Genomic DNA, 23,000 nt, shown 5'->3' on the forward strand with positions numbered 1-23,000 from the left:
TTGATACTTGTATAGCGCACTACTCACCCGCAAGGGTCTCAAGGCGCTTGTACGAATACCGCTGTGGAACCCATCCTGGCTTTCCCTGTGAGGTGTCCACTCCTGGGCACCCCCAAGGTGGAGACCAGGCATCCTTAGCGTTGTGGGGGCCGTTGTGGAGATTAAGCAAGCTATTGCCCAGAGTTGCAGAGTGGGACTCCATGATTGGAATAGGCACCGAGGCGAGAATTATCAGGTCTGTGGAATTTTTGAGCCCAAGACCCGCCGAGGCGGGGAATTGAACCCTGGTCCTGGGCTAGACCTCTGCATCAGGGTCTGCCGCTCTAACCATTGAGCCACACTTCTCCAAGGGAGAAGGGAAATCAATCTACAGAGAGGCAATTAGGAAATAGAAGTCAGAAATAAAAACTGTGCAATCCTCCTTCTACGAGGAGAAGATCAGCGCAGCCGCAAACTCCCCTAAGGAGATTTTTCGCATTGTCAAATCCCTGGTCACCATACCCCAATAAAACCCAACCCAGAAGATACACCCGCCCGATGCAACAATCTTGCAGAATTTTTCCACCAAAAAATCGAACTAATTGCCCAATCCTTCCCTTCCTCCCAGAACGACTCCCTCGAGTCCAACTCAAGGAGTCCTCCTCCTAAACCCCGATGCTCCTTCGCAGAGTTCGCCCTATTAGATGAAGGTTCCCTAAAGGCAATCATGCCCAGAGTGACCTCGGGCTCTCCACTAGACCCCGCCCCTCCGCAATACCTTTCCTCAGTTGCCAATGTCATACGCCCAATCATCCTGGCTATTATAAATGCCTCCATTTCAGCGGGCACGGTCCCCCTTGCCTGGAAGTGCACCCAGGTAAGGGCCCTCGTGAAAAAACCCAGCCTGGACCCCTCTAACCTGGCCAACTATCAACCCATATCCCTCCTTCCCTGGTTAAGTAAGCTAACCGAGAGACACATAAACTCCATTCTGGTACAGTACCTAGAGTCTAACAATCTGCTTCATGTCTCACAAACAGGCTTCCGCCCCGTTTAGGGACGGAGACGGCCCTTCTGGCCGTAACCGAAGAGGTTTGGAGACTCATGGACCAGGGCGGCTCAGCAGCTATCATCCTCTTAGACCTTAGTGCTGCCTTCGACACTGTAGATCATAAGATCCTGCTGAACCGACTAAAAAGTCTAGGAGTGACCCACTCGGCTCTCTCCTGGCTACAATCCTTCCTTAAAGACCGGTTCTTTCAGGTCTTCGAAGGCAACGCCTCCTCCGACTGCTGGCCGCTCAGTTGTGGGGTCCCTCAGGGCTCCTCCCTGAGCCCCACACTTTTTAATACCTATATGGCACCCTTAGCTGAGGTAGTTCTTCCATTCGGCATACAGATTATAACATACGCAGATGACACCGAGTTGGTGGTGTCTTTGAACCACCCAGAGGGCTCATCCTGCTCCCTCGGCAGCTGCCTAGAGGCAGTAGCCGAATGGATGAAACTTTCCCACCTCAAACTAAATGGCCACAAGACTGAGCTTATGTTCCTGGGTAAACTGCCATCCCACCTGTCGGCTCATCTATGGCCAACCTGCCTTAACCCAATGCCTGCCCCAAAACAGCAGATTAAGAGCCTCAGAATATAGCTTGACAGCTTGTTGTGCTTTGGCTATCAGGCCACCAAGCTAGTGGCTTCCTGCTTTGGCCTGCTGGGATGCTAAGGAAAGTTCTCCCCCTGCTTCTCTTCAAAGCGAGAAGGATCATGGTACAGGCCTTAATCCTCTACCGTCTGGACTACGGGAACGCACTGTACCTGGGCGCCCCACAGGCAACCTTACAAAGACTCCAGGTGATCCAGAACTGCGCAGCCTGCCTTCTGCTCCAAATCCCCCGGAGACAATCGGCTAAACCCGCCTTAAGGACGCTGCTCTGGCTCCCGATCCGGGACAGAATCCAGTTTAAGTCCATGTGCCTGGCTCACAGAGCCATGTGGTAATCTGGTCCAGCCATCTCACACTCCCTGATCACGCCTTATCAACCTTCAAGAAATCTCCGTTCCAGCTCAGCCTTCCTTGCCACCACCAGGAAAGTCGGGCGTGCCAAGTGGGGTGGTCGCTCTTTCTCCCTGAACGCCTCAAACCTCTGGAACTCTCTGTCCCCCACTCTGCGCAGTGAACCAACATACTGGCCTTCCGCAAGCTTCTCAAAACTCACCTATTTCGTAATGTGCCCTAAATTGATTTGCCGTACCCATGCAGTCCACAAGCGCTACGGGGCCTCAGGGTAGAAACACGCTATATAAATATAATTTCATTTCATTTCATTCATTTCACTGCACAGAGAAGGCTGGGAGATAGGGAAGGCCAGCTTCCTGCACTGGTAAGGAAAGAGCTAGTTGGATTGGGACATGCCATCCATGCATGAATGGGTCCCCACACGGCCCCAACAAAGTAGAGGACGGGGGTGCCCGGTTGGAAATGGGCACCCCCTTAAAAAAAAAAAAGGAAAAGGGTTTGTGTTATGATGCTGAGAGCCAGTAGACAAAGCAGCCAGAGACACTACTATAAAATTCACTGCTCCTCAAAGGAGCGCCCCGTAATGCCCTGCAGGGCTTCTTCAGCTTGTCTAATTTTCTTTTCTGTGGTGGTCCCAAAGTGGGTAGGTGCACCATCAACAATTTTGTGGTGGCTGCAGGGGGTACAGCAACCCCTCCCCAGTAACTTTTCAAAAGCAACCCTACAGTAACAAGACATTTATGAATCTCGAGGATTTTCTTCATTATTTCAACCACTCTCAAATGCTGAAGCTTTTGCTCTTCAGCTGGGAGTACAGTGCCCTATTAGGACTCGTGTTATAAAAACATTTTATGTGGCCTGACACAGACACAAGTAATTTTAATTTCAATGATTTATTGATAAAATATTATTGATTGTGATATTTTATCAATATTGAAATGCTGTAGGGTATCCTATTACCTCTACAGGCGGGCTTCCGGGTCCACACTAGCACCAATAACCTGGTGTTTCAGTTCGTATTAATACATTGGCGGACTGTTTCATAGGCAAAGGCAGCTTGCATGCTGCCTTTGTAGACATCAAGTCAGCATTCAACCTCTTTCCCGCAGTAAACTTTGCGTAGTGCTGCAGGAGTTGGGGATGCCACCAGAATTGCTTTCCCTTATTGCTCGCCTTCACGAGTGCAACTTTGCCAAAATAAGGTGGGGCACACAAGGTAATGTCACCAACCCCTTTCCTATACAGAAAGCAGTGCGCCAAGGCTGCGTAATGGCCCCTACATTATTTTCCCTTTTTATTAATGGGATCGCCAAGTTTTTAATGTCGACTCCACAGACACCCCTGCCCTAGCAGGTGTAAAAACCCCTATTTTAATGTTCGCTCACAAAACGCTAATTATCCCAAAAATCCCTAGCTGTCTTCAGCGTGCTTTGTTACTTTTTGAGGAGTTTTGCCCTCTTCAAGGCCTGGAAATCAACATATCTAGAACAAAATTCAAGACCTTTAACCAGCACAGAACATTCAGAGGAGGCATACTTATGAATAACCGTCCCCTGAAACAAGTTAACGCCTTTATCTATTTGGGGGTTATCTTGCAAAAAGACATGAGGTGGAACCACCAGCTGCGACAAATATGGGGTGTCCCGTTTTTTTGCAAGCCTAAAAAGACCTGCTGTTCAAATAGGAATGTTCTGTATATCTCTGAGTGCTCTGGGATCAAGTCGGGGCTTAGCAACCCTACACACAAAAAACCTTAATGTGTGCCCAATACATGGACAATCTGTAAGTGCCGTAGACGTCGGGTGACAGGTAATGTAAACTAATACAACTACTTTCTGGTACAAAATATCCGAATTTATTCTTATTTCATACAGAATGGGACATATCGTAATGTTAAAAACAGCAATAAAAACAAACATATATATAATCAGTCAACATAGTATTATACAAATTCATTAAAACAGTATAAAATTCGGTACATAACAGAAAGAATCACAATTTAAGTCATAACAGAAAGAATCACAATTTGAGTCGACGCGGCGTTTCGGTTTTTCTTATAAGACACCTTCTTCAGGACCGATTCTAAAAGTTTTTTTTTTTAAAAACAGGATTACCCACTGTTAACTGTTTCAGCATTTATTACATTACACTTTATTCGTTACTCATTAGTCCCTAGCTCTATGTCACCCTAAATTGCTTCAATTGCAAATATTTTTTGGGACAGATTTTTTATCTTATGAATCTGAGAGAATAGACTTATCATAATACAGAAACAAATGGAATTCTGGATGCTCCTATCTATCCAGGTCATCTTGGTCTAGCGGCTATAAGGTATCATTTGATGTTGCTAAATTACCCTAACTCTCCCCCTCAGAGGTATACAGATTCGAAGGTCATTCCATATTCCTTGGGATGCATGGTTGGTTATCAGACACATCGAACAGTTATATAGATGTGTCCCTACCAATTGTGTCTCTAATACCATTATGAGGTTATCTCATGACAATAAAGGGGCCTGGGCAGGTCACCTTACCTTTGACACTAATCTTTGTATTTGAATCCACCTGAATTATTGGTGGTATGTAGTGCCCCAGTCTTGTACGAGCTGTTGGCATCAGTTGAATTTTTCGTTTCAGGCTATCTCTCTGATAGGAGAAAATGAGGTATTCTATTACATCATATAACCTTTGCTCTTTATTATATTATAGTTATGGCTTGATTTGTGTACCTTTTTTAATAAGATATCGCGCCTTCCACACTGTGCGAGGGAGCCACCGTTGTAGTTCGAAAGTGGAGAATCCTTTTAAAAAAATGATAAGGTATTTGAGGAATCTCTGAGAGAAGCAATGGCTGTGAGTTCATGCTCTTTCCTAATTTAACAGATTCCCACTCACCTATTATCGTGGGAACAAGCCGCTGCAATGATTTGCCTCTTGATTGCGGTTGGCGCCAAAAGTTTTTAGGGGTTATTCTCCTAAACCACCAGCTGGACATGGCCACATTGAAACACTGGCAACTATCAGGGGCCTTACAAACTGAGTTTAATACCTCACTCACCACGCCACTCACCAAGCCAGTTAGTCCAGTATTGCAGATACATAGCATGAAAGTCGTAAGCTCCTCTCTATAAGGGGCAGAGCTTTGGGGGTATGAGAATCTTTCCCAACTAACTGTTGTAGAAAATACGTTCTTATGAAAGATCATTAGCCTCCCACAGAGAATCCCAGTGCATCCATTGCTATACGATCTAAGCATTAATGCAATGGCCGATATAGCCAGTCTACGTCCCATCTTATACTGCCGGAGACTTTGGTGCACACCAGAATTAGCATCATATGCCACAAGTTTCAAATATGGCAGACTCCTTCCATAAAATTAGATGAGCTTAGGGCCTCCTAGCATTGGTTTGGCCACCCAGCGGGAAAATCCTGCGAGTGTACCATTCCCCTAAGAGGAGATTTTAAAAGAAAAATATCGTGAATTTGTGTTTCAAAATACACTTAAAAATAGCGACACATCCTCAGTGACGGGAGGGTTCTTAGAAGATAAACCTTGGCCAAGTTTGGAGCTTTACAGGGATCTAATACTCAAACCACATGATCGGAAGCTGTACTGTATTTAGGGTGGGCTCATTACCTATAACTTCATATACAGCAAAATGGGCAGCGACAGGCAACAGTACGTGTCCTTCTTGTCAGGCCAAAACAGAGTAATTGGCCCGCCTATTGTTCATCTGGCCAGCATATGCTGGCCTCCGGCGAGCGTGGCTCACACCAATTTGCAGGTTCCTGGGAACCAGAAAGAGTAGTGTTGTGTTAAGAATATTGCACACAGATACAACACCCTGCATAGCCATCGCAATAGCTAAGTTTCTCAGATGGACATGGGTGATTAGATCACACACATTGCCTGCAAATAGATGAATCTCTATTGCTATATTCTGCACTTGTGTAAATGAAGTTGGCCATTTTCTCAATATGTACTGCATCTATGAATATTACATTTTAATATGTCTACAGTACCCGAAGGTCGATATGGGTATTAATGGATTACCAACTCTCATGAATTGTAATAGTTTTTATCTGTGTCATGCGTTTTGGTCTTTTTAACTGTACTGAATGTGTTTTACTATTTCTTGTGACAGACCACATACACTTTTTATACTGTTTTAATTCTGTCTTTGCTTTTATGTCATATGTATAGAATATTTCGCGTATTGTTCTGTTATGACATATTTGTCGAATAAAGCTTTTTGGATTGGATTGGAAACGCTTCATTTACATTAATAATAGTCTTAACACATTGTTTTTGGTTACCAAAACACCATGTTGAAAGAATCGTCTTGAGTTTTTTAATGTGTTCTATTTTGACTGTAAACACATTGACAGAATCTTTTTGAGTTTTTTTTAGTGTGTTCTATTGGACTGAAAATACTTTGTGTGTATGACAATGATTTCAAGTGAACTATAGATGTATTAGAGAATACTGTACTGTAAAGACACCGTTTCTTGAAAGGTTTTTTAGTATTTGCATGTTTTTAATCTTTGTATAATATGTTATACATGAAAGATACACTTCATTGATTTTTATCATCATTGCTTTTTACGTAAATAAATACAAATTATATTAGGTGATTACTAGCCCACAGCACCCCCAGTGAGTAGGCCTTGGACTCCTCTGCTTTGCTACCCTGTGAGAGTCGAGCACTATAATGGGGTGCTTGGTTCTTAGAAAGGGGACATTGTGGACCTATTACTTGTGCAGGTCTCCCATCCTGCACAACTATTATCCTAATGCCCTACAGTTTCCCTATACGCCTGTGTTGTTAGTGAATTCTGGTTCATACGTTGTTGTGCCACTGGATGGTTAAAATCTCTTTATGTGACTAGCCCATGAACATTCACTCACTCAATGCAACACTTCTGTGCACTGCTGCTGAACTTACGTTTTCAGACATCAGTGCTGGCTGGATTCCAAAGAACGGCCTCATGGCTATAGCTGGAACAATTTCAGCTCCTGGCTCTGAAGGCCTGGGGGCGATGCAGATGCCGCCTGTTTCTGTAGAAAAGGAAAACAATGAGAAGAAAAGATTTAAATAGCAAACTTTACATACTAACTACAGACTGCAGGAAGATGGGCTTTATGGTGCAAACCCTGAACCTGGTAAGGAAAATGGAGTCCGTATACTTCCTTAATGAAAATGCAACAAAATCTTTTTTGCACGTGACGTCACAAGCACCACAAAAGATACACGCACACTGTACAAACAAGAAATCATCCCAAAACCGTAATAACAGTTTAAAACAAATTTTGAAAATATCATTAGGGGTTCCCAATAGCCGTATGCCAGGGGACGTATAGAAAAAGGCTTTGTCCATATGTTTTTAGCCGTGTGCTGGGCGGTAGGAGGATTTCACAGTATGGATGCCTATAATATACATATCTGCAAATTGCAAACTGTGCAATGGCGTTGTGCCTATTTTAAAATATTGTATTTATGAAAGCAGCATGAATAGTGTACTGTGCTTGCAGATGATAAACACCTGTGTTTTGTATTTATCTCTGCATGCATACAGATGGTTCGGTGTATATTTGCACGCATATGTGCATGTGACAAAAATGAACTGATTCGTAAACTCTTTCTTGTGTCCTTATTACTCTTCACTCCGTCCTCATTTTCAAAACTATATGTCATTTAGTCGTTTTATTCATCGTGGCACATGCAGCTGAGGAAGGCTGGCATACATACTCCGAGTTCTGAATTTGCAGTTTTCTTTTAAGTTCGTTTATTTTTCTAGCTTTCTCTCTGGTTACTTATAAATGCACAACAGTGCGATTTCAGGTCCCTCCTTGTCCATATGCAAATTAAAGAAGGGACCTTTTCTAGTTTGCACGGTGCAAATATTTCTCTTGTTAGCACTTTTCAGTAACTTTGCATTCGTTTCTACATGTCAACAGAGATTCACAAAGTGACTTGACACTCACTATTGAATTTGCACTTTTTTTGCAAAATCAACTGCAGTTCAAATATTGCTAACTTTTCACCGTGGCTCTGTTACCTAATAGTGTAATCTTAGTACATTGTGATATCAGACTTGCTATGTGAAACGTCGTTTGCAGTGACTCTGAGAATGCCTTGTCTTTTGTATTGGACGGTGCTAACCTCAAATAAACCGGATTCTTCAAAGTGTACTCAGAAACCAACAAACGCTGCCCGTTTGGCAGTCTACTAAATAAATGGGTTTAGGTGGCACACATCAATTTTGTCAAATAGCAAATTGTAAGCACAGTTTAACTACTAACACTACACATCAGTCATTGTTTCATCTTCTGATAGGACATGTGCTATCGTTTAGTGTCTAACAGCGACACATATTTTGTCCCTCTGATCTTTCTTAAGGCTGCATACTGACATTGTAAATGCATATTACACCGTTCTTTGGCTATATACTTGTATCATGTCTCAATTAGGATGGCATAAACTTGCTTAGTGTATGCCTCTCAATATCATTGCCAGTGCTACAAGCGGTCATCATAGTTTATCTAGCCAAAACGTATGTCTCATTCCTCTACAATTAGTTCAACACCTGTATTGAAACCAGTAACACTAAAACACCAATCTCAAACATAATGACTCAAGCGTTGTGAGGAATTTTAGATAGGTTAATGTAAGGAAAGAATGAGAGTTGTAGGTGAAAATAGAAAGTAAAGAAAATGACACATATTAGATCAACACTTATCTAACCAAATTAAAGCTAAAGAGCAAGAACAAAAGAAGATTCTAGTGATAACTATCAGAAAAAAACGAATGATTTCCTGTGCACGGAGGCTGGGGCGGCAGTGTTGGAGTCGCATACCTCCCTGGTTTGGTGTGGCAAAAAAACTAACATATCTATTAGTTCGAGTGAAGGCTGATGTTCCTTAATTGTGTGTATATTTGAGGTGCTCTAGCATCTGAGAAACCATCATCAAGTAAAACTAGAAGGAGCACTGTTAGAGAAACTCAAAAAGGAACAGTGAGCACTGCCCGGCCACTGCGGACAGTGGTGTCCACTACCATCCAGCTTGTTAGAATCTCCAGGGTAAATATCTGGAGAAGCAAGGGTGTAACAAAGCCCCCCCTGCAGTGTGGGTGGGGCCCAGGATTACCCATACTGGAAAGGCCCCCCTAAGCCCCTTCTAATTTGAGTGTGAGGTGCACCTTCAGCATATCTTGAGAGTCCCCCCTCACGTTTAGTTATGACTCTGTGGAGAAGTTGACAACAACAGTGTTGAATTTAACTTGTGAAACTTGACTGATAACACAATCCATACCGACATACACCACATACACTTATAATGGCTAGAAGCTAATTCCTAATCACCTTTCATTCGTATTTATGGTTACTGCATGTTACTTTATAAGTTACTTTTCCAACATTTTGGACTGTATCTAAATAAACATGATATTAGGCTGGACCAAACTGAATAAAGAATATCTGTCTTGGAGGCCATTGAAAATTCAGCTACACATGCCATACAAGCAGGGAAGTAACACACGCCTCCACAGCCAGAGTGGTGCGGAGGGGCTTTTGCTCCAAGGGGCCAACTCAGCAGAGTACTCTGGCCTTAGAGCTCCTGACTGAGTCTGGAAGGGGCTCCCTTCATGTAGTTTGCAGCGGCCACCCTCAAGTTTCGTTACACTAGTGCATACAAGTGCACCATTTGCAGAGCAGGACAAACTGGAAGACCTGGAGACATATCCTGAAAAGAACAATATTCACTCCTGGTGTGGAAGTGAATCAGAAAACCCAGGGCATGGTTATATTTGTGCTGCAACTCTTGTCAGACATCTTAGGGGACACCTACTTCTCCAGCTACTTTTTGGATCTCGCCTGGCGAAAGCAGCGCATGCGCTGCCCTCGCCATTGCGAGTACCTTTTGGAATCAATCCTGTAGAGGGTTATGCACGCATTTGCATAGACAAAAATGGCTGCTCTTGCCATTTGTCCATAAAACAGCATGCACGTGACTGTGGACAGTCCAACACCATCTTGCGATGCTTTTGTTGTCATAGCTACAAAAATGCCGCTTCCTCTACACAGCTTGCCGGCCGCTTCCTGTACGCAGCGAAATCACTTCCTTTTAAAGGAAGTATTGTCCATGGATTGGATGCTCAAAATCCCTCGGTTAAAATACTTAAAAGCCTGTTTTCTTGCATTGGGGCGACCAGAACTCTTTTTTAATCCTGATTCAATTACTTTTGCTGATGTGGAGTTTGTGAAAAAAACGTTCTCTTTATTACAACAAATGATTCGTGATGAGGTGGAACTATTTAAACCCAGTGTCCGCAAATACGCTATGTTAAAAACTGCACCTTTAATGGAGCCTTATTTATCATGACCCATATCGGGCTATTAGCGGTTTTTGTTAACCAGGTTCCGATTCGATTATTATCACCTTTTATTAACTGTTCCAAGGGGCTCTCATAGAGGTCGAGTGCTACCGCCCTGCGGCTGCGACAATGAGTCTCCGCAGGATTTGGTGCACTTTTTATTTATTTGTCCCCTCTATGATGCACCCCGAAGGTTCTTCCTAAAGCCCCTTTTAAAAAAACAGAATTTCACCCAGGTCCGACCAGCCCTCTGTTACCTGCAACTGTTAAAGCCTGAAAGCAATTTATTCCTGATTGGTTTCCTAAAATCAGCCCTAAAACTTAGAAATAGCAGGGAGAATTAACTGTTCATAAATGCTGCTACTATTATACCTGCTCACCAGTGATTGTTGTTAATAATATACATTTTAACGGAATGATATTTTATGATTGTATATTAAGTTTTGTGTAACATATATTAACTGTGATATTGTGCTTTTATGTTTTTTTCTCTTAAAAACCGAATAAAGATTTTCTGATCTGTACGCAGCTATGGTGTTCGAAGCTACAGTCCTCATTGGGCCTGGAACATCCCAAAAAACAGTACTCCAAAACGCCCGTAGCTGCGAGCCGTGATCTCTAATCCAACGCCCGTAGCTGCGAGCCACGAGCCGTGACCTTTAGTCCAGCAATCCAGCACAACGGTCTGCCAGATCATCCAGCAAGCTCTGCAGCCGTGAACCGAGCGAAGCCAACAACAGCAAGCTGCAGTGAGTGAAAAGCAGGAGCACAGCGACGTACTTTCCCCCACCCAGGAAAACGTCTCTTCAGCTGTGGCGGGGAGCAACATAGCAGAGCCGATCAGCACTGGGAATCGCACCGCCAATGCCTATTCTGTGCCTGCTCCTAAAAGCCTTCACCTGCTGACACTATGCGGTAAGCGGACAGAGGAGGGGCATGCAGCAGCGTTGCAGCTTTGTGGAGAGGACACGCCTAGCCTGCAGCGAGAGAGGAGCCCCAGGGGTCCCACGGAAGCGGCTCGGCCAGCGTCGGGTGCAGCTTGTGGGTCTCTGCCTGAGAGCATCTGCTGGGGGCCCCGTTGCGGTCAGTGGTGCCACAAGTATCTCAGGGAGCACGCTTCCCCCCTTCAGCCACATTTCAGGTTATTGCGCACAGTGCCTGTGTAGACTTTGGCGCTTCTGCTTTCCTCAAGCTTCACTGAGCAGGAGTATGCCCGTCGTGAGCAGCAGCTGTAGGACCAGTGTAACTGCCTGGGGAAGGGGGCCCACCTGAGTCCTCCTGGCTGTCCCACTGAGGGGTGACGCGCACCATAGTGGCCAGTGTACGAAGCAGGAGGAGGATTAGACAGCAGAGGTCCGAGTTTCCTGTTCAGCGAGTGGGGAAGGAGTAACAACCAGGATTTTGGCAGCCTCTGGGGCCCGCCATCTCTGACCTAAACCCCCCACCATACAATCTCAACCCTTACTACTACGCCCCTTCCACGCCCTCATCCTTGCCGCCCCGGTCCGCTGACAGATAACACCTACTTCAACATCTACTCCATCTACATTGTCATTGATGTTTAGCTACCTAGACACAAGGACACCACAAGGAAGAGCCCGATCTTTCTGCTATCTTCCTTTGCACATCGGCTACCTGACTCCTAACATTAATCTACAGACCACCTCGAAGTAAGCATATCAAGGCGGCCAGAAAAAAAACAAGCATTAAAAATGCAATAGGTCTCGCCTTAAATTAAGTTAAAGCGATTTGCTTTGCTATACAATACCATTAGCAAAGCAAACAACTTTAACTTAATCAAAGGCGAGACCTATTGCAATTTCAATGCCTTGTTAGTGGAGTAGGCACAGAGAACCCTTGTGGCCTGCTCGCCTCCAGACTGACTTTCTTGAACCATTATAGCATGTTTATTGAAATAATGAGACAGCAATACAGGCCTCTGATTACCAAGTACATAAAGAGAAATGAAGTCTTAAGGGTCCAAGACAATAATCTTAATGGACTTCACCTCTGTGGTACAGTTAGCAAGCAAATAATTCCTGGACATCAAGAAAAACCTACACAAACTACCTTTGCATTCCTTCAGTGCAGCCAAAGAGTCCAAAGATTTAATTGTCCCTATTTGGCTATCTTGCCATGAGCTTCAAAAACAGGCAAGTGAGCGAGGAGAGCAAAATGGTGCTAAAAACTCCATCACGAATCCCGGAAAAATGGGACCATAGCTTGTAGACAAGAAGTAATGGCTGGGTTATATTTAGCAATGCCCAGAGTCATAAAGCCAACAAAAATAGTGTCAGAAAAATAGGAGGAAAAAGGTAAAAAGTTTGGGGATAAACCTTCAAAAAGTACCAGGCCCAACATCTCCCATGACCACTTCACCATTCCCAAGAGCACAAGACCTGCTTGGATCTATGGCTCCTATAACTTAGAGGCTCAATTAGCTGGCAAATATTTGTTATCCCGTCATTATTACGATCTTAGTAATCAGGAATACCAAACTATTTTCAATTATCCAAACTCATTATTAGATAGCACAGTTATCTCCCAAAAAATTCACCCATTGCACATGTATATGAAGTACCCAAATACACTTTGAGGAAAAGCCCCTTGCTACGCACCTCATAAAATGATGAAAAATAAACAAAACTGAACGAAAACAAACACTACTATCACATGACAATTCCAAACGTAAGAAATCGGCTGAACATTGGAAAGTAGACTAGCAAGTCAAATATTGTACACAATTAATTAAACCTAGACATTTGATAATTGGCATGACATTGGAAACAGGACAACATATATGAACACTTTTATGTCATTATTGGTGTTGGTAACATAACAATTATGTGAACAATGGTTAGAACATACTCGAACCACAGGTATGCTAGAGGTAAGTTTCGTTCCTATTTCATTGACTAAGCATTTAGGACAAGAAGTTATCTCATGTTTAAAAACTGAAATTTCAGAAAATATACTTCTTGAACTTAAAATATGGCTAAAAACATCACGTGATAAAAATCCTACTAATTCGAGTATCTACTCTGCTATAACATAGTCATGTGTTCTAGAACTGTAGGGCAGGATATTAAACTGAATCTAGGAGGGTACTCAGAGTGTGGCTTTATTCATGAGTGTCTCAGGCAGATAATCAGTGTTGAACTAAGGAACCAAAAGCACAAAACAGACCTGCTTCCGTCATCTCCTTGTGCGATCGTTTTATTTCCATCCCTCCATTCTCTCTCTATCTCACCTTCTTTCTTCTCTCATCTCTTTCTCTTTATCTCCCCCTCTCTCCCTTTCTTTCTCTCTTGAAGCTTCCTGTGCAAGCTGAAATATACCTTCATGAGCTGGGGAAGGTGACAAAGGCAGCATGGGTAGCCATGGGCTTTCAAAACAGGCCTCCAATGACTCCAACCCACTGAGGAATGCCTGGTGGAATAAAAGGCCTGTACAGCACAGCCCATATAGTGACAAGAGACAAACGAAGGGCCATGAACTGGTCATTTAAATAGAAAGGGTATACAATGCTTACCAATTTTTTTGCTAAAACACTAAATTTCAGTAATCATGGGAATGTAAGAAGCTACTATATGGAAACTTGTTGGAATCATTTAGGGGATTTTTAACCATTCTTAAAAACAGTGTTTTGGAAAATAGTCGTCTCCGAAGGTTCACCCCAAACATTTTGCCTTCTGCCTCCTCTTTTGTTGACCTCATTTTTGTTGGCTTTAGGACTCTGGGCACTTTACCACAGCTAACCAGTGCTAAAGTGCATGTGTTCTCCACTTTAAACATTGAAACATTTGCTTATCCACAATTTAAATATTTGTGTACTTGTAAGTTCCTAGAAAGTGCACTACATTTGCCCAGGGCCTGTAAATTAAATGGTACTAGTGGGCTTGCAGCACTGATTGTGCAACCCGCTTCAGTAGCCCTTTAAACATGTCTCAGTCCTACTTTGCAGAGCCTGTATGTGCAGTTCTAAACTGCCATATCGACCGGGCCAGTTAACCTTCTTGCCAGACTCAAACTTTCATTTTTAATACATATAAGTCACCCCTAAGGTAGGCCCTGGACAGCTCAAGGACAGGGTGTAGTGTATGTAAAATGTAGTGCATGTACCTTTAGGTTTTATATGACCTAGTAGTGAAAGACTCTTAAATTCGTTATCACTACTGTGAGGCATATCTCGCCCACAGGTTAACATTGGGATTACCTTATTACAGTTTATAAGTGTAATTTCTAATTGGGAAGAGATGGGATCCCCAGGTTTGGTGTCTCTGGAATCCCAATTTAAAAACTCAATTTATGGTGAAGTTAAATTTTTATTGGTATTTCTGAAAAATATACTTTTATAAAGTCAGCATTTTCTTACTTCAGACATTTGGTGCCTGCTGCCTGTCTCTGAATACACTTTGGAGACGAGTGACAGCTGGGCTTTGTGCATTCCCTTTTGACAGGCACACAAAAAGGGAACTTTGGTGTGTCTTGATGGACCATTTACTGGTTTGAGAGGGGGCCAGAGCTTAGCACTGCTTCACATCTGAATCGGCTACAACATTTCTACTGCATGCAGCAGAAATGATGCCAAGGACTCACAAACCAAGGCATTGCTGTGTTTTTCAGCGCTTCCCTCCTCTGCGGCTGTTTTGCTTTGTGGTTTTTGCCATGTGGATTTTGACGCATTTGAGGTACTTTGTGTAAAACTACAGCATCCATAGAGTTCTATGGACAGAATGGCTTAGCCCTTTAAAAAGTCATATTTTGAGTTATGTGTGTTGTATTTTTGTTATTTTGGTCATGTTTGGTTTAAATAAAGATACTTTAATTTTCTAAACTGGTTTGGTGTCCATTTGTAGTGTTTTCATTGTACTATTGCCTTGACATACACCTAACTGCTCGTGCAGGCTACCAAAGCGGTGAACAGGGGTTATCTCAGGTGTGTAATCCCCTTATCCTGACTAGTTGAGAGGGTCCCTACTTGGACAGGGTGTATACAACTGTCAACTAGAAACCTCCATTTCTAACAGAAGAGACAGAAGAGGCTAGCAGCAAAAAGCAGGTTAATAATTGTTACACCCGCATTATGCACTGTGTCACAGGTAATCCTATCACTCATGAAAATAGCTACAAAGAATTACTAATGAATAAAGGTGGATATCTCACCATTGGGAGATTTTGTTCTCGTGAAAACACATTTCTGAGTTTTCACCTTATTTGGGACTTTGAGGAATGTGTGCACAATAGAGATTTTCACTTCAGAATCAGACATTTTATTGTCGGTCTGTTTGCAGCATTCCCTTTTCAATTTACACCCTTCCCACTTTTAAATGTAACCAGTGGTGTCACATGCCAGTATTACTAGGTGGGAGAGTCCAGGCATGGGAGTCATTTCCGGTGTGGGCTGGCAATGTGTATATAGCTAGTCTAAACTGAATTCCTGCAACCTTATGCAAACACTGCTGCAATTCAACTTTCTGTACAATGTCTAGCACCCCCTAAACACTAAAGTATTCACAGAGAAACCTTAGGAAAGGATTTTAGATGTTGCAGGCAAATGCATACATTCAGCTGCTTGCACAGGAGTATCCATGAATTTGTTAATATTGAGGGCTTGGCAGGCAGTAGATGATTCCACCATATAACCTGGAGTTACTGAAATATTATATCACATTCTTTTCTTAAGCAGGGTGGACCTATCCTGCATTATGACAAATTCCACCTTCTCAGGAATTAGGGAAGGGAAGTCAACAGTGTCCTAGAACCAGAGCTGCTGGAACAACTTTCAGAGTAGGGATGCTGGCATCAATATTACCTCACCAAATACATAGGGTTTGTGAAAAACGAAAGCCTCAAAGAACAAGTGTAGCAAATGAGCCACTCCCATTCTGCAGGAGAGTGGTAACGGTGTAGAATATAGTCGTTGGTGTATTTTGGAGCACACTGTTGCAGATATAATGGTATGGTAGCGCACTATCATTTACAGACTGCATCTTTAAAAAAAAATGTTTTTATTGGTATTTTCACATTACAATATAGACATGACATATAACAAATAGCACATTTCGCGGCTGGATCCATCTGGGCGCTCGTTTTACAATATTGGCTGCGTTTATTAGTAGGGTAGTCGATTGGGCCTATCAGGCTGCACTTATCCGCCCTTCTGACTAGTGCACATATAACATAGAACATGTAGGTATTTGCGGTTGGTCTCGTGTCTAAGGGGTACATATAATGTAACACAAAACATAAAGGTCTTTGGTGGTTATTTTGTGGTTGACCGTCAGCCGCTCGCAGGAGTTGGAGACCACTACTACCTTGCCACTCCGTCCTGTCCCTACATCCTACAGCTTAGCCGATCTCTTGTGGGATTACCTTCTTGCAGGTATAGCCTATTTTTCGTTGTTCATTGGGGTTCGTATGGGACTAGGAATTTGTCTAGTGTCGACCACATCCGTCTGTTGGGGTTCTTCCATGGTGTATTTCTTAGTGCTGTGCTGTCAGCCCCCCTTAGGTATGTCACCCAGTTCAGCCACCCCTTGAAAGTGGCTTTGGTGGTATCCTTCTATTTGGCTAGTACTGTTATGACTGCTGTCGTTAGGAGGAAGTCCGGGAGGTTTCTGTCTTGTTGTGTGGCTAAGTCCGCAGTAATGTCTGCTGTGGTTATTGTGGCATATTCTACTTTTAGGGTGCAGCCTAGGGCCTTATTAATGAATTCAAACACCTTCTCCCAGAAATTTCTAACCTTAATGCATTGGAATGTGAGGTGCGCTAGATCTCCCTTTTCCGAGCCGCAGTTCCAACAGCAGTCATTAACTCTAAGTCCTATCGACGCTAAGCGTGCTGGTGTCCAGTAGGCTTGATGTAGTAACCAGAATTTCGTCTGCGCTAACACTGGGGAGATCATATTTTTTGATGGGGCCGCCCAAAGGGTGCGAGTCTCTTGCTCTGTAAGTGTGGAGCCTAGCTGTGTTTCCCTATAACTGGTGTTTTTAGCATTGAGTTTGGAGGAAATAGGGCGGAGAAGCTTGTATAAGTGAGACACCTGGTGTCCCACTTTGTTTAGGTTCTCCATATACTGGACGATTGAAGGTTTGTGCTTGGCTATTTTTGATTTTGTTACGGCTGTTTTAATTGCGAAGAAGTTGTATGGCTCTATGTCTGGTAGGTTATGTAGTGTTTTTAGGCTGTTGAAGGTATGTGGCTGCCCCTCGCCTTCTAACTGTGCCAGGTAGGATAGCCCTAGTCTTTTTCATGACTCTATGTCCAGCGGTTTCCCTTTGTATTTAATTTTGGGGTTTGGCTGGAGGGTTTCCCAGTGTGAGTTTTTAATGCTGTGTTTGAGTTTCTGGTCTACCTTGAGAAGTGTGTCTAGTGGTTTTAAATATCGGTTTGTTCTTTTGTGCCTGTTTGTTAGCGGTGAGGAGAGCCAAAGGATTGGTGTTGTTTATAATGGCCTTCTCGATAGAGAGCCAGGTTGGGGTGTATTTCTGGTTCTGTAGTATCTAATACATTCCCTGTCTAGCTATGAGGGCCTGCTGGAATGTCTTGAAATCTGCCACGTTTAGTCCTCCTAGCCTCTTCTCTAGTCTTAGTTTTGGGCTTATTCTAGGTGTTTTGTCTCGCCATATGAATTTGTTTATCATTTGGTCTACCTTCAGGTGGAATTCGTCTGTGAGAGTAAGGGGAAGCCTTCCTGCTAGGTAGTTTACTACTGGAGTGATCATCATCTTTATGGTGTCTATCCTCCCCCCACCAGGTGATGAACTTGGGCGACCAGGTTTCCAGGAGCCCTTTGAACTTTTCTAGGGTTATTTTCTCATTCTGCTAGATAGTGGTCTTCAGGTTCTTACCAAATTGGATTCCTAGGTATTTAATGAACCCTGGTTGCCAGGCTAACCCTGATTTGTCTGCTACTTCTCTGGTAGTGCGTATGTTAAGTGGCATACATTCAGATTTGTCTCTGTTGAGTTTGTATCCGGAGTGGTTGGAGTACCTCTCTATGGTGTCCATGAGTGCTGTTATAGAATGATCTGGGTCCTCTGTTATTATAAGTACATCGTCCGCGTAGGCTGCAAGTTTGGCTGTGGTCTTGTTGATGGTTACACCCACCAGATCTCTGTTTCCAAGGATATCTTAATCAGGGGTTCGAGTGCTAGTAGGAACAGCGCTGGCGATAGGGGGCAGCCTTGCCTCGTGTCCCGCTGGAGGCTGAATTGGTTTGATGTTAACTTGTTAATAGCTACCTGTGCCTTGGGGGTTTTATATAGTGCCATCTTCATGAAGCTTTCTCCCAGGTTGTACGCTTGCATGCTCTGTTCAAGGAATTGCCAGGACACTCTGTCGAAGGCCTTTTCTGATTCTAGCGTGATTGCTACCGCTGGTTTGTCCGATTTGGAAGAGTGTTCTATGACATGGCAAAGGAGTCTAGTGTTGTCATGAGACATACGCGTTTACAGATAGACTACCTGTGTGTTTCCGATCAGCTGTGGGAGCACATTGTTTAGTCTTGTGGCTAGGATTTTGGCGTATATCTTGCAATCTATGTTGATAAGTGAAATGGGGCGGTAGTTTTTGGGCCACTGTGTGTCTTTGCCTTCCTTGGGTATGACAATTATGTTTGCTTGCAACATAGATTCCGTTACCTCCCCTTCCCTTTCGCAGTGGTTGAAGACTTTTTTTTATGACCGGTAGGAGCTGATTTTGGAAGGTTTTATAGAAGGGGGCCGTGTAGACATCTGGGCCTGGGGCTTTGTTGTTCTTCAGGGACCTGATAGCATTTGTAATCTCCTCTGCTTTTATGTCTTGGACTAGTGCCATGGCTTCCTCATTTGATATCTTGGGCAAGTTGAAACTGTCTAGGTAGGCCTTGCTGCCTGCCTGATCAAGAATATCGTCTCTTTTGTAGAGCTCTTGGTAGAATTGCATGAATGTTCGTAGGATGTCCTTATGTTGGGTGTGTGCGATGTTGTTTGCGTCTGTGATTGCGGAGATGCAGTGTTGTCTTTGTTTGTGCTTAAGATATGACGCTAGGATTTTCCCTGCCTTGTTTGCCTCGCAGAGGTTAATTGTTTGTATTTCTTTATCCATAGGCCTGCACGTTCACTAACAATTCTGATGAATTCATACTTTTTCCCTGTGAGCTCTACATGCGTACCAGTGTTCTTAGTGTCCCCGATATGATTGTTTTCTAGTTGTTTGATGTCTCTTTCTAGTTGGACTAGCTGTGCTTTTGCTTCTCTATCACGTCTGGCTTTGATCTCAATTAACGCTCCTCTAACCGTCGCATTAAGTGCGTCCCACAGGCTTTTGGGGTTTATGTCTGGTGTGTCGTTATCTTTGATGTAGTCCCTGATGATTTGCTCAATTCTGGTTTGGTCTTCCTGCTCTGCCATGACTATGTTGTTAAACCGCAATCTGCGGGTGGTGTGTTCGTTGTGTCAGCCTGCTAGTTGCTAGACTGATGCATGAGTGGTCGGAGATTGTTCTTGCCGCGATTTCCTTGTGTTCTGTCAAGAGTGTGTGTGTGCCTGAGATGAGGATGTAGTCTATTCTGCTGTAGGAGTTGTGTGGGTTTGAGTAGAAAGTGTAATCCCTGGTGCCGGGTGTTGAAAACGCCAAGGATCTTTCAGGTTAAATAAGTTGCATATATTTTTTAGAATGTTGTGTGAGGCGGGGGGCCGGGCCTGGAATATCGATTGTCTGTCTAGGGTGTAGTCTAGTGCCAGGTTGAAGTCTCCTGCCAGTACAGTCATGTCATTCGAGTAGTTCGCCTCCAGTTTCTTCGATATACCCTCCCAGTATGATGTGTCATCTGTATTTGGTGCATATATCTTTGCTACTAGTATGGTTTTGGCGCCTCTTTTCAGCTGAGTTATTAATAATCTCCCTTCCTCGTCATGCTGTTCGTTTTCAATGGTTATCTTAGATTTCCTATTTATCAGTGTGATGACCCCCCGCTTCTTGCTCAACCGCTGGGGAGCAGCCTACCTGTCCTATCCATCTCGCCCTAAGCTTAGTCGCGTCTTCCTTGGAGAGTTTGGTTTCTTGTAAGAGAATGATATCTCCTTCTTTGCAAGGTAGTAGAGTACCTTCTTTCTCGTAACCGGGTAGTTTAGGCCCTTTACGTTGAGGGAGACTATCTTTAGGTCTGCATGCAGGGCTGAGCTGTTATTCTGTGTCATGTCTTACAGTGTGTGGACCTTGCTATCTTTCTCCCCCCGTTTTGTTTGTTTTTTCCTATTCTGGGCTCAACGTTAGTGTATTGGCTATTGCGTAAGGGCACCTTTGGCATAGCTGTGTGCGCTAGGGTGACTGGTTGTAGTGGCAAAATTATAGTCTTTGACGTGTCCGTGCAGGTCTGTTGCTTCAATGGTCTTATCTGAGGTAGTCTTTGTTGTTACCAGCACTTTGGCTTGGCGTGTTCAAGAGGTAGTTATTTACACCGTGTTGTATATTTAGCTTGTTAGCTGTCTCCCCTTCTGTGGTTGGAAAGGATATATCAGAGTCGTATCTCCTCTCTTGGTTGCCTACTCTCCGATGGGTGCAGGTCTTTCCTGACTGTTGTCACGGATCTGTCACCCAGAGACCACGTCCTGGAGTCTAATGTCTTATTGTCTTTGTCAATACGGCGATATTGCAGTCGTAACTGCGTGGATTGTACATTAGCCGTCTTCAGCCCGGCTTGCTTGAATCCAGTGGCAAAGTGAGCAAGGGACTCACGTCTGAGCATACCCTGCCAACTTATGGCGAACAAAGTGGTACAAAAGGGGGTGGTGATGGACGGAGTGTCTGAACCAATCAAACACTCACACCCAGTCAAGAGATCTGGGTTTAATCCATCACCGTTCTTTAGTCCACTCTGCCACCCCAGTTCAGACATGGCCATATGCAAGTAAGTCTGACCCTGTGCCTCATGGGAACAGTCCAGCCCGAACTTTGTTCGCCATAAGTTGGCAGGGTATGCCCAGACGTGAGTCCCTTGCTCACTTTGCCACTGGATTCAAGCAAGCCGGGCTGAAGGCGGATGAAATGACAGAAACCGGTCCTCGGAAGCTTGTTTCCGGTCCAGGGAAGGCATGGCTTGGCAGTTCGAGCTGGACTGTTCCCATGAGGCACAGGGTCAGACTGATTTGCATATGGCCATGTCTGAACTGGGGTAGCAGAGTGGGCTAAAGAACGGTGATGGATTAAACCCAGATCTCTTGACTGGGTGTGAGTGTTTGATTGGTTCAGATGCTCCGTCCATCACCACCCCCTTTTGTACCACTTTGTTCACCATAAGTTGGCAGGTTATGCTCAGACATGAGTCCCTTGCTCACTTTGCTACTGGATTCAAGCAAGCCAGGCTGAAGACGGCTGAAATGCCAGAACCCAGTCCTCGGAAGCTTGTTTCCAGTCCAGGGAAGGCATGGCTTGGCAGTTCGGGCTGGACTGTTCCCATGAGGCCTCAGGGTCAGACTGATTTGCATATGGCCATGTCTGAACTGGGGTGGCAGAGTGGGCTAAAAAGCGGTGATGAATTAAACCCAGATCTCTTGACTGGGTGTGAATGCTTGATTGGTTCAGATGCTCCGTCCATCACCACCCCCTTTTGTACCACTTTGGATTAGGTAGACTTTGTTATCTTAAGGTATACAAATTGACCTTTGGTCTTGACTCATGTCGAGTTCTTGATTCCATTGAGGTTTCGGACTCCATCAGGTTCTATTTTGGCGAGTGCATGAGGTAGCTTTTGTTGTCTTGAGGTAGATGTGTTGTCCCTTGTTGTTGCTTCATTCCTGTTTCCCGCCTTGGGCCAAGTGGCTTCTCGCTTGGCTTTCCCTGCCTATTCCGCCGCTAGGTCTGGTGACGCGCTTCTCTTGCCTGATGCTGATGTCTCCATTTCCTGTTGGACCGGTCTCTGTAGGTATCTTGCTAGTTCCATTGGGTCCTCGAATGTGTGAGATCTCCCTTTGTTGCTTATCCATAATTTAGTGGGGCCAGCAAAGGAGAATATGATGTTTTCTTTCCTCAGCTTGTCTCTCTGGGCTAGGAAACCTTTATTATGTCTACTGTAGTCTTTGAGTAATCCTGTGTAAGGATAATTTTGTGGCTGTTCCATTGTAAGTTGGGATTTTTTCTTGCTACTCCGAAAATGGCGTCCGTGTGGTGTGAGCAAAGTGGTTTGCATATTATGGGTCTTGGGCAGGACCTGTTTGTAGATTTGAAGGCAGGCACACTGTAGGCCTTGTCCAGCTCAAAGGGGTTCTGGAATTTGAGTTTCGTGAGCTTGGGGATGAGGGCCTGCACAAGTGACACGCATGAGCCCGCTTTGTCCTCCTCTCCTTCCGGCACTCCTAGGATCCTTATATTACCTTTCCTACTGCGGTCCTCAAATTCTGCCGCTTGTTTTTGGAGGGCTATGGTCGCCTTAGCCAGAGTGCCGATCGCTTTGCTTGTGTGAAGGCCCCAGTCTTCTATGTCACTCACCCTTTGTTCCACCACAGAGAGTCTGTTGTTTGCTGCGTGTATGTCTGCACTTACCGCAGCCAATTCAAGCTGGATCGCGTCTGTGGTTAGTTGGTTGATTTGGCTAGGTCATGGACTTCCGCAAGTTTTAGGAGAATGCTGTCCAAGGTGCTGTTTA

General features: G+C 44.2%; 1 protein-coding gene across 1 annotated transcript in view; it reads right to left on the minus strand.

Annotated features, from left to right (window-relative positions):
* The window catches only part of ACSS1 (acyl-CoA synthetase short chain family member 1), a 1,294,163-nt gene that overhangs the window by 378,559 nt on the left and 892,604 nt on the right, over positions 1–23,000 (minus strand). Inside the window, exon 9 of the mRNA XM_078649067.1 lies at positions 6,944–7,056. Coding sequence (XP_078505193.1) covers positions 6,944–7,056 — 113 coding nt within the window. The remainder of the gene's footprint in view (positions 1–6,943; positions 7,057–23,000) is intronic.

This window comes from Lissotriton helveticus, chromosome 6, assembly GCF_964261635.1.
Source record: "Lissotriton helveticus chromosome 6, aLisHel1.1, whole genome shotgun sequence".
In the NCBI taxonomy this organism is placed as follows: domain Eukaryota; kingdom Metazoa; phylum Chordata; class Amphibia; order Caudata; family Salamandridae; genus Lissotriton; species Lissotriton helveticus.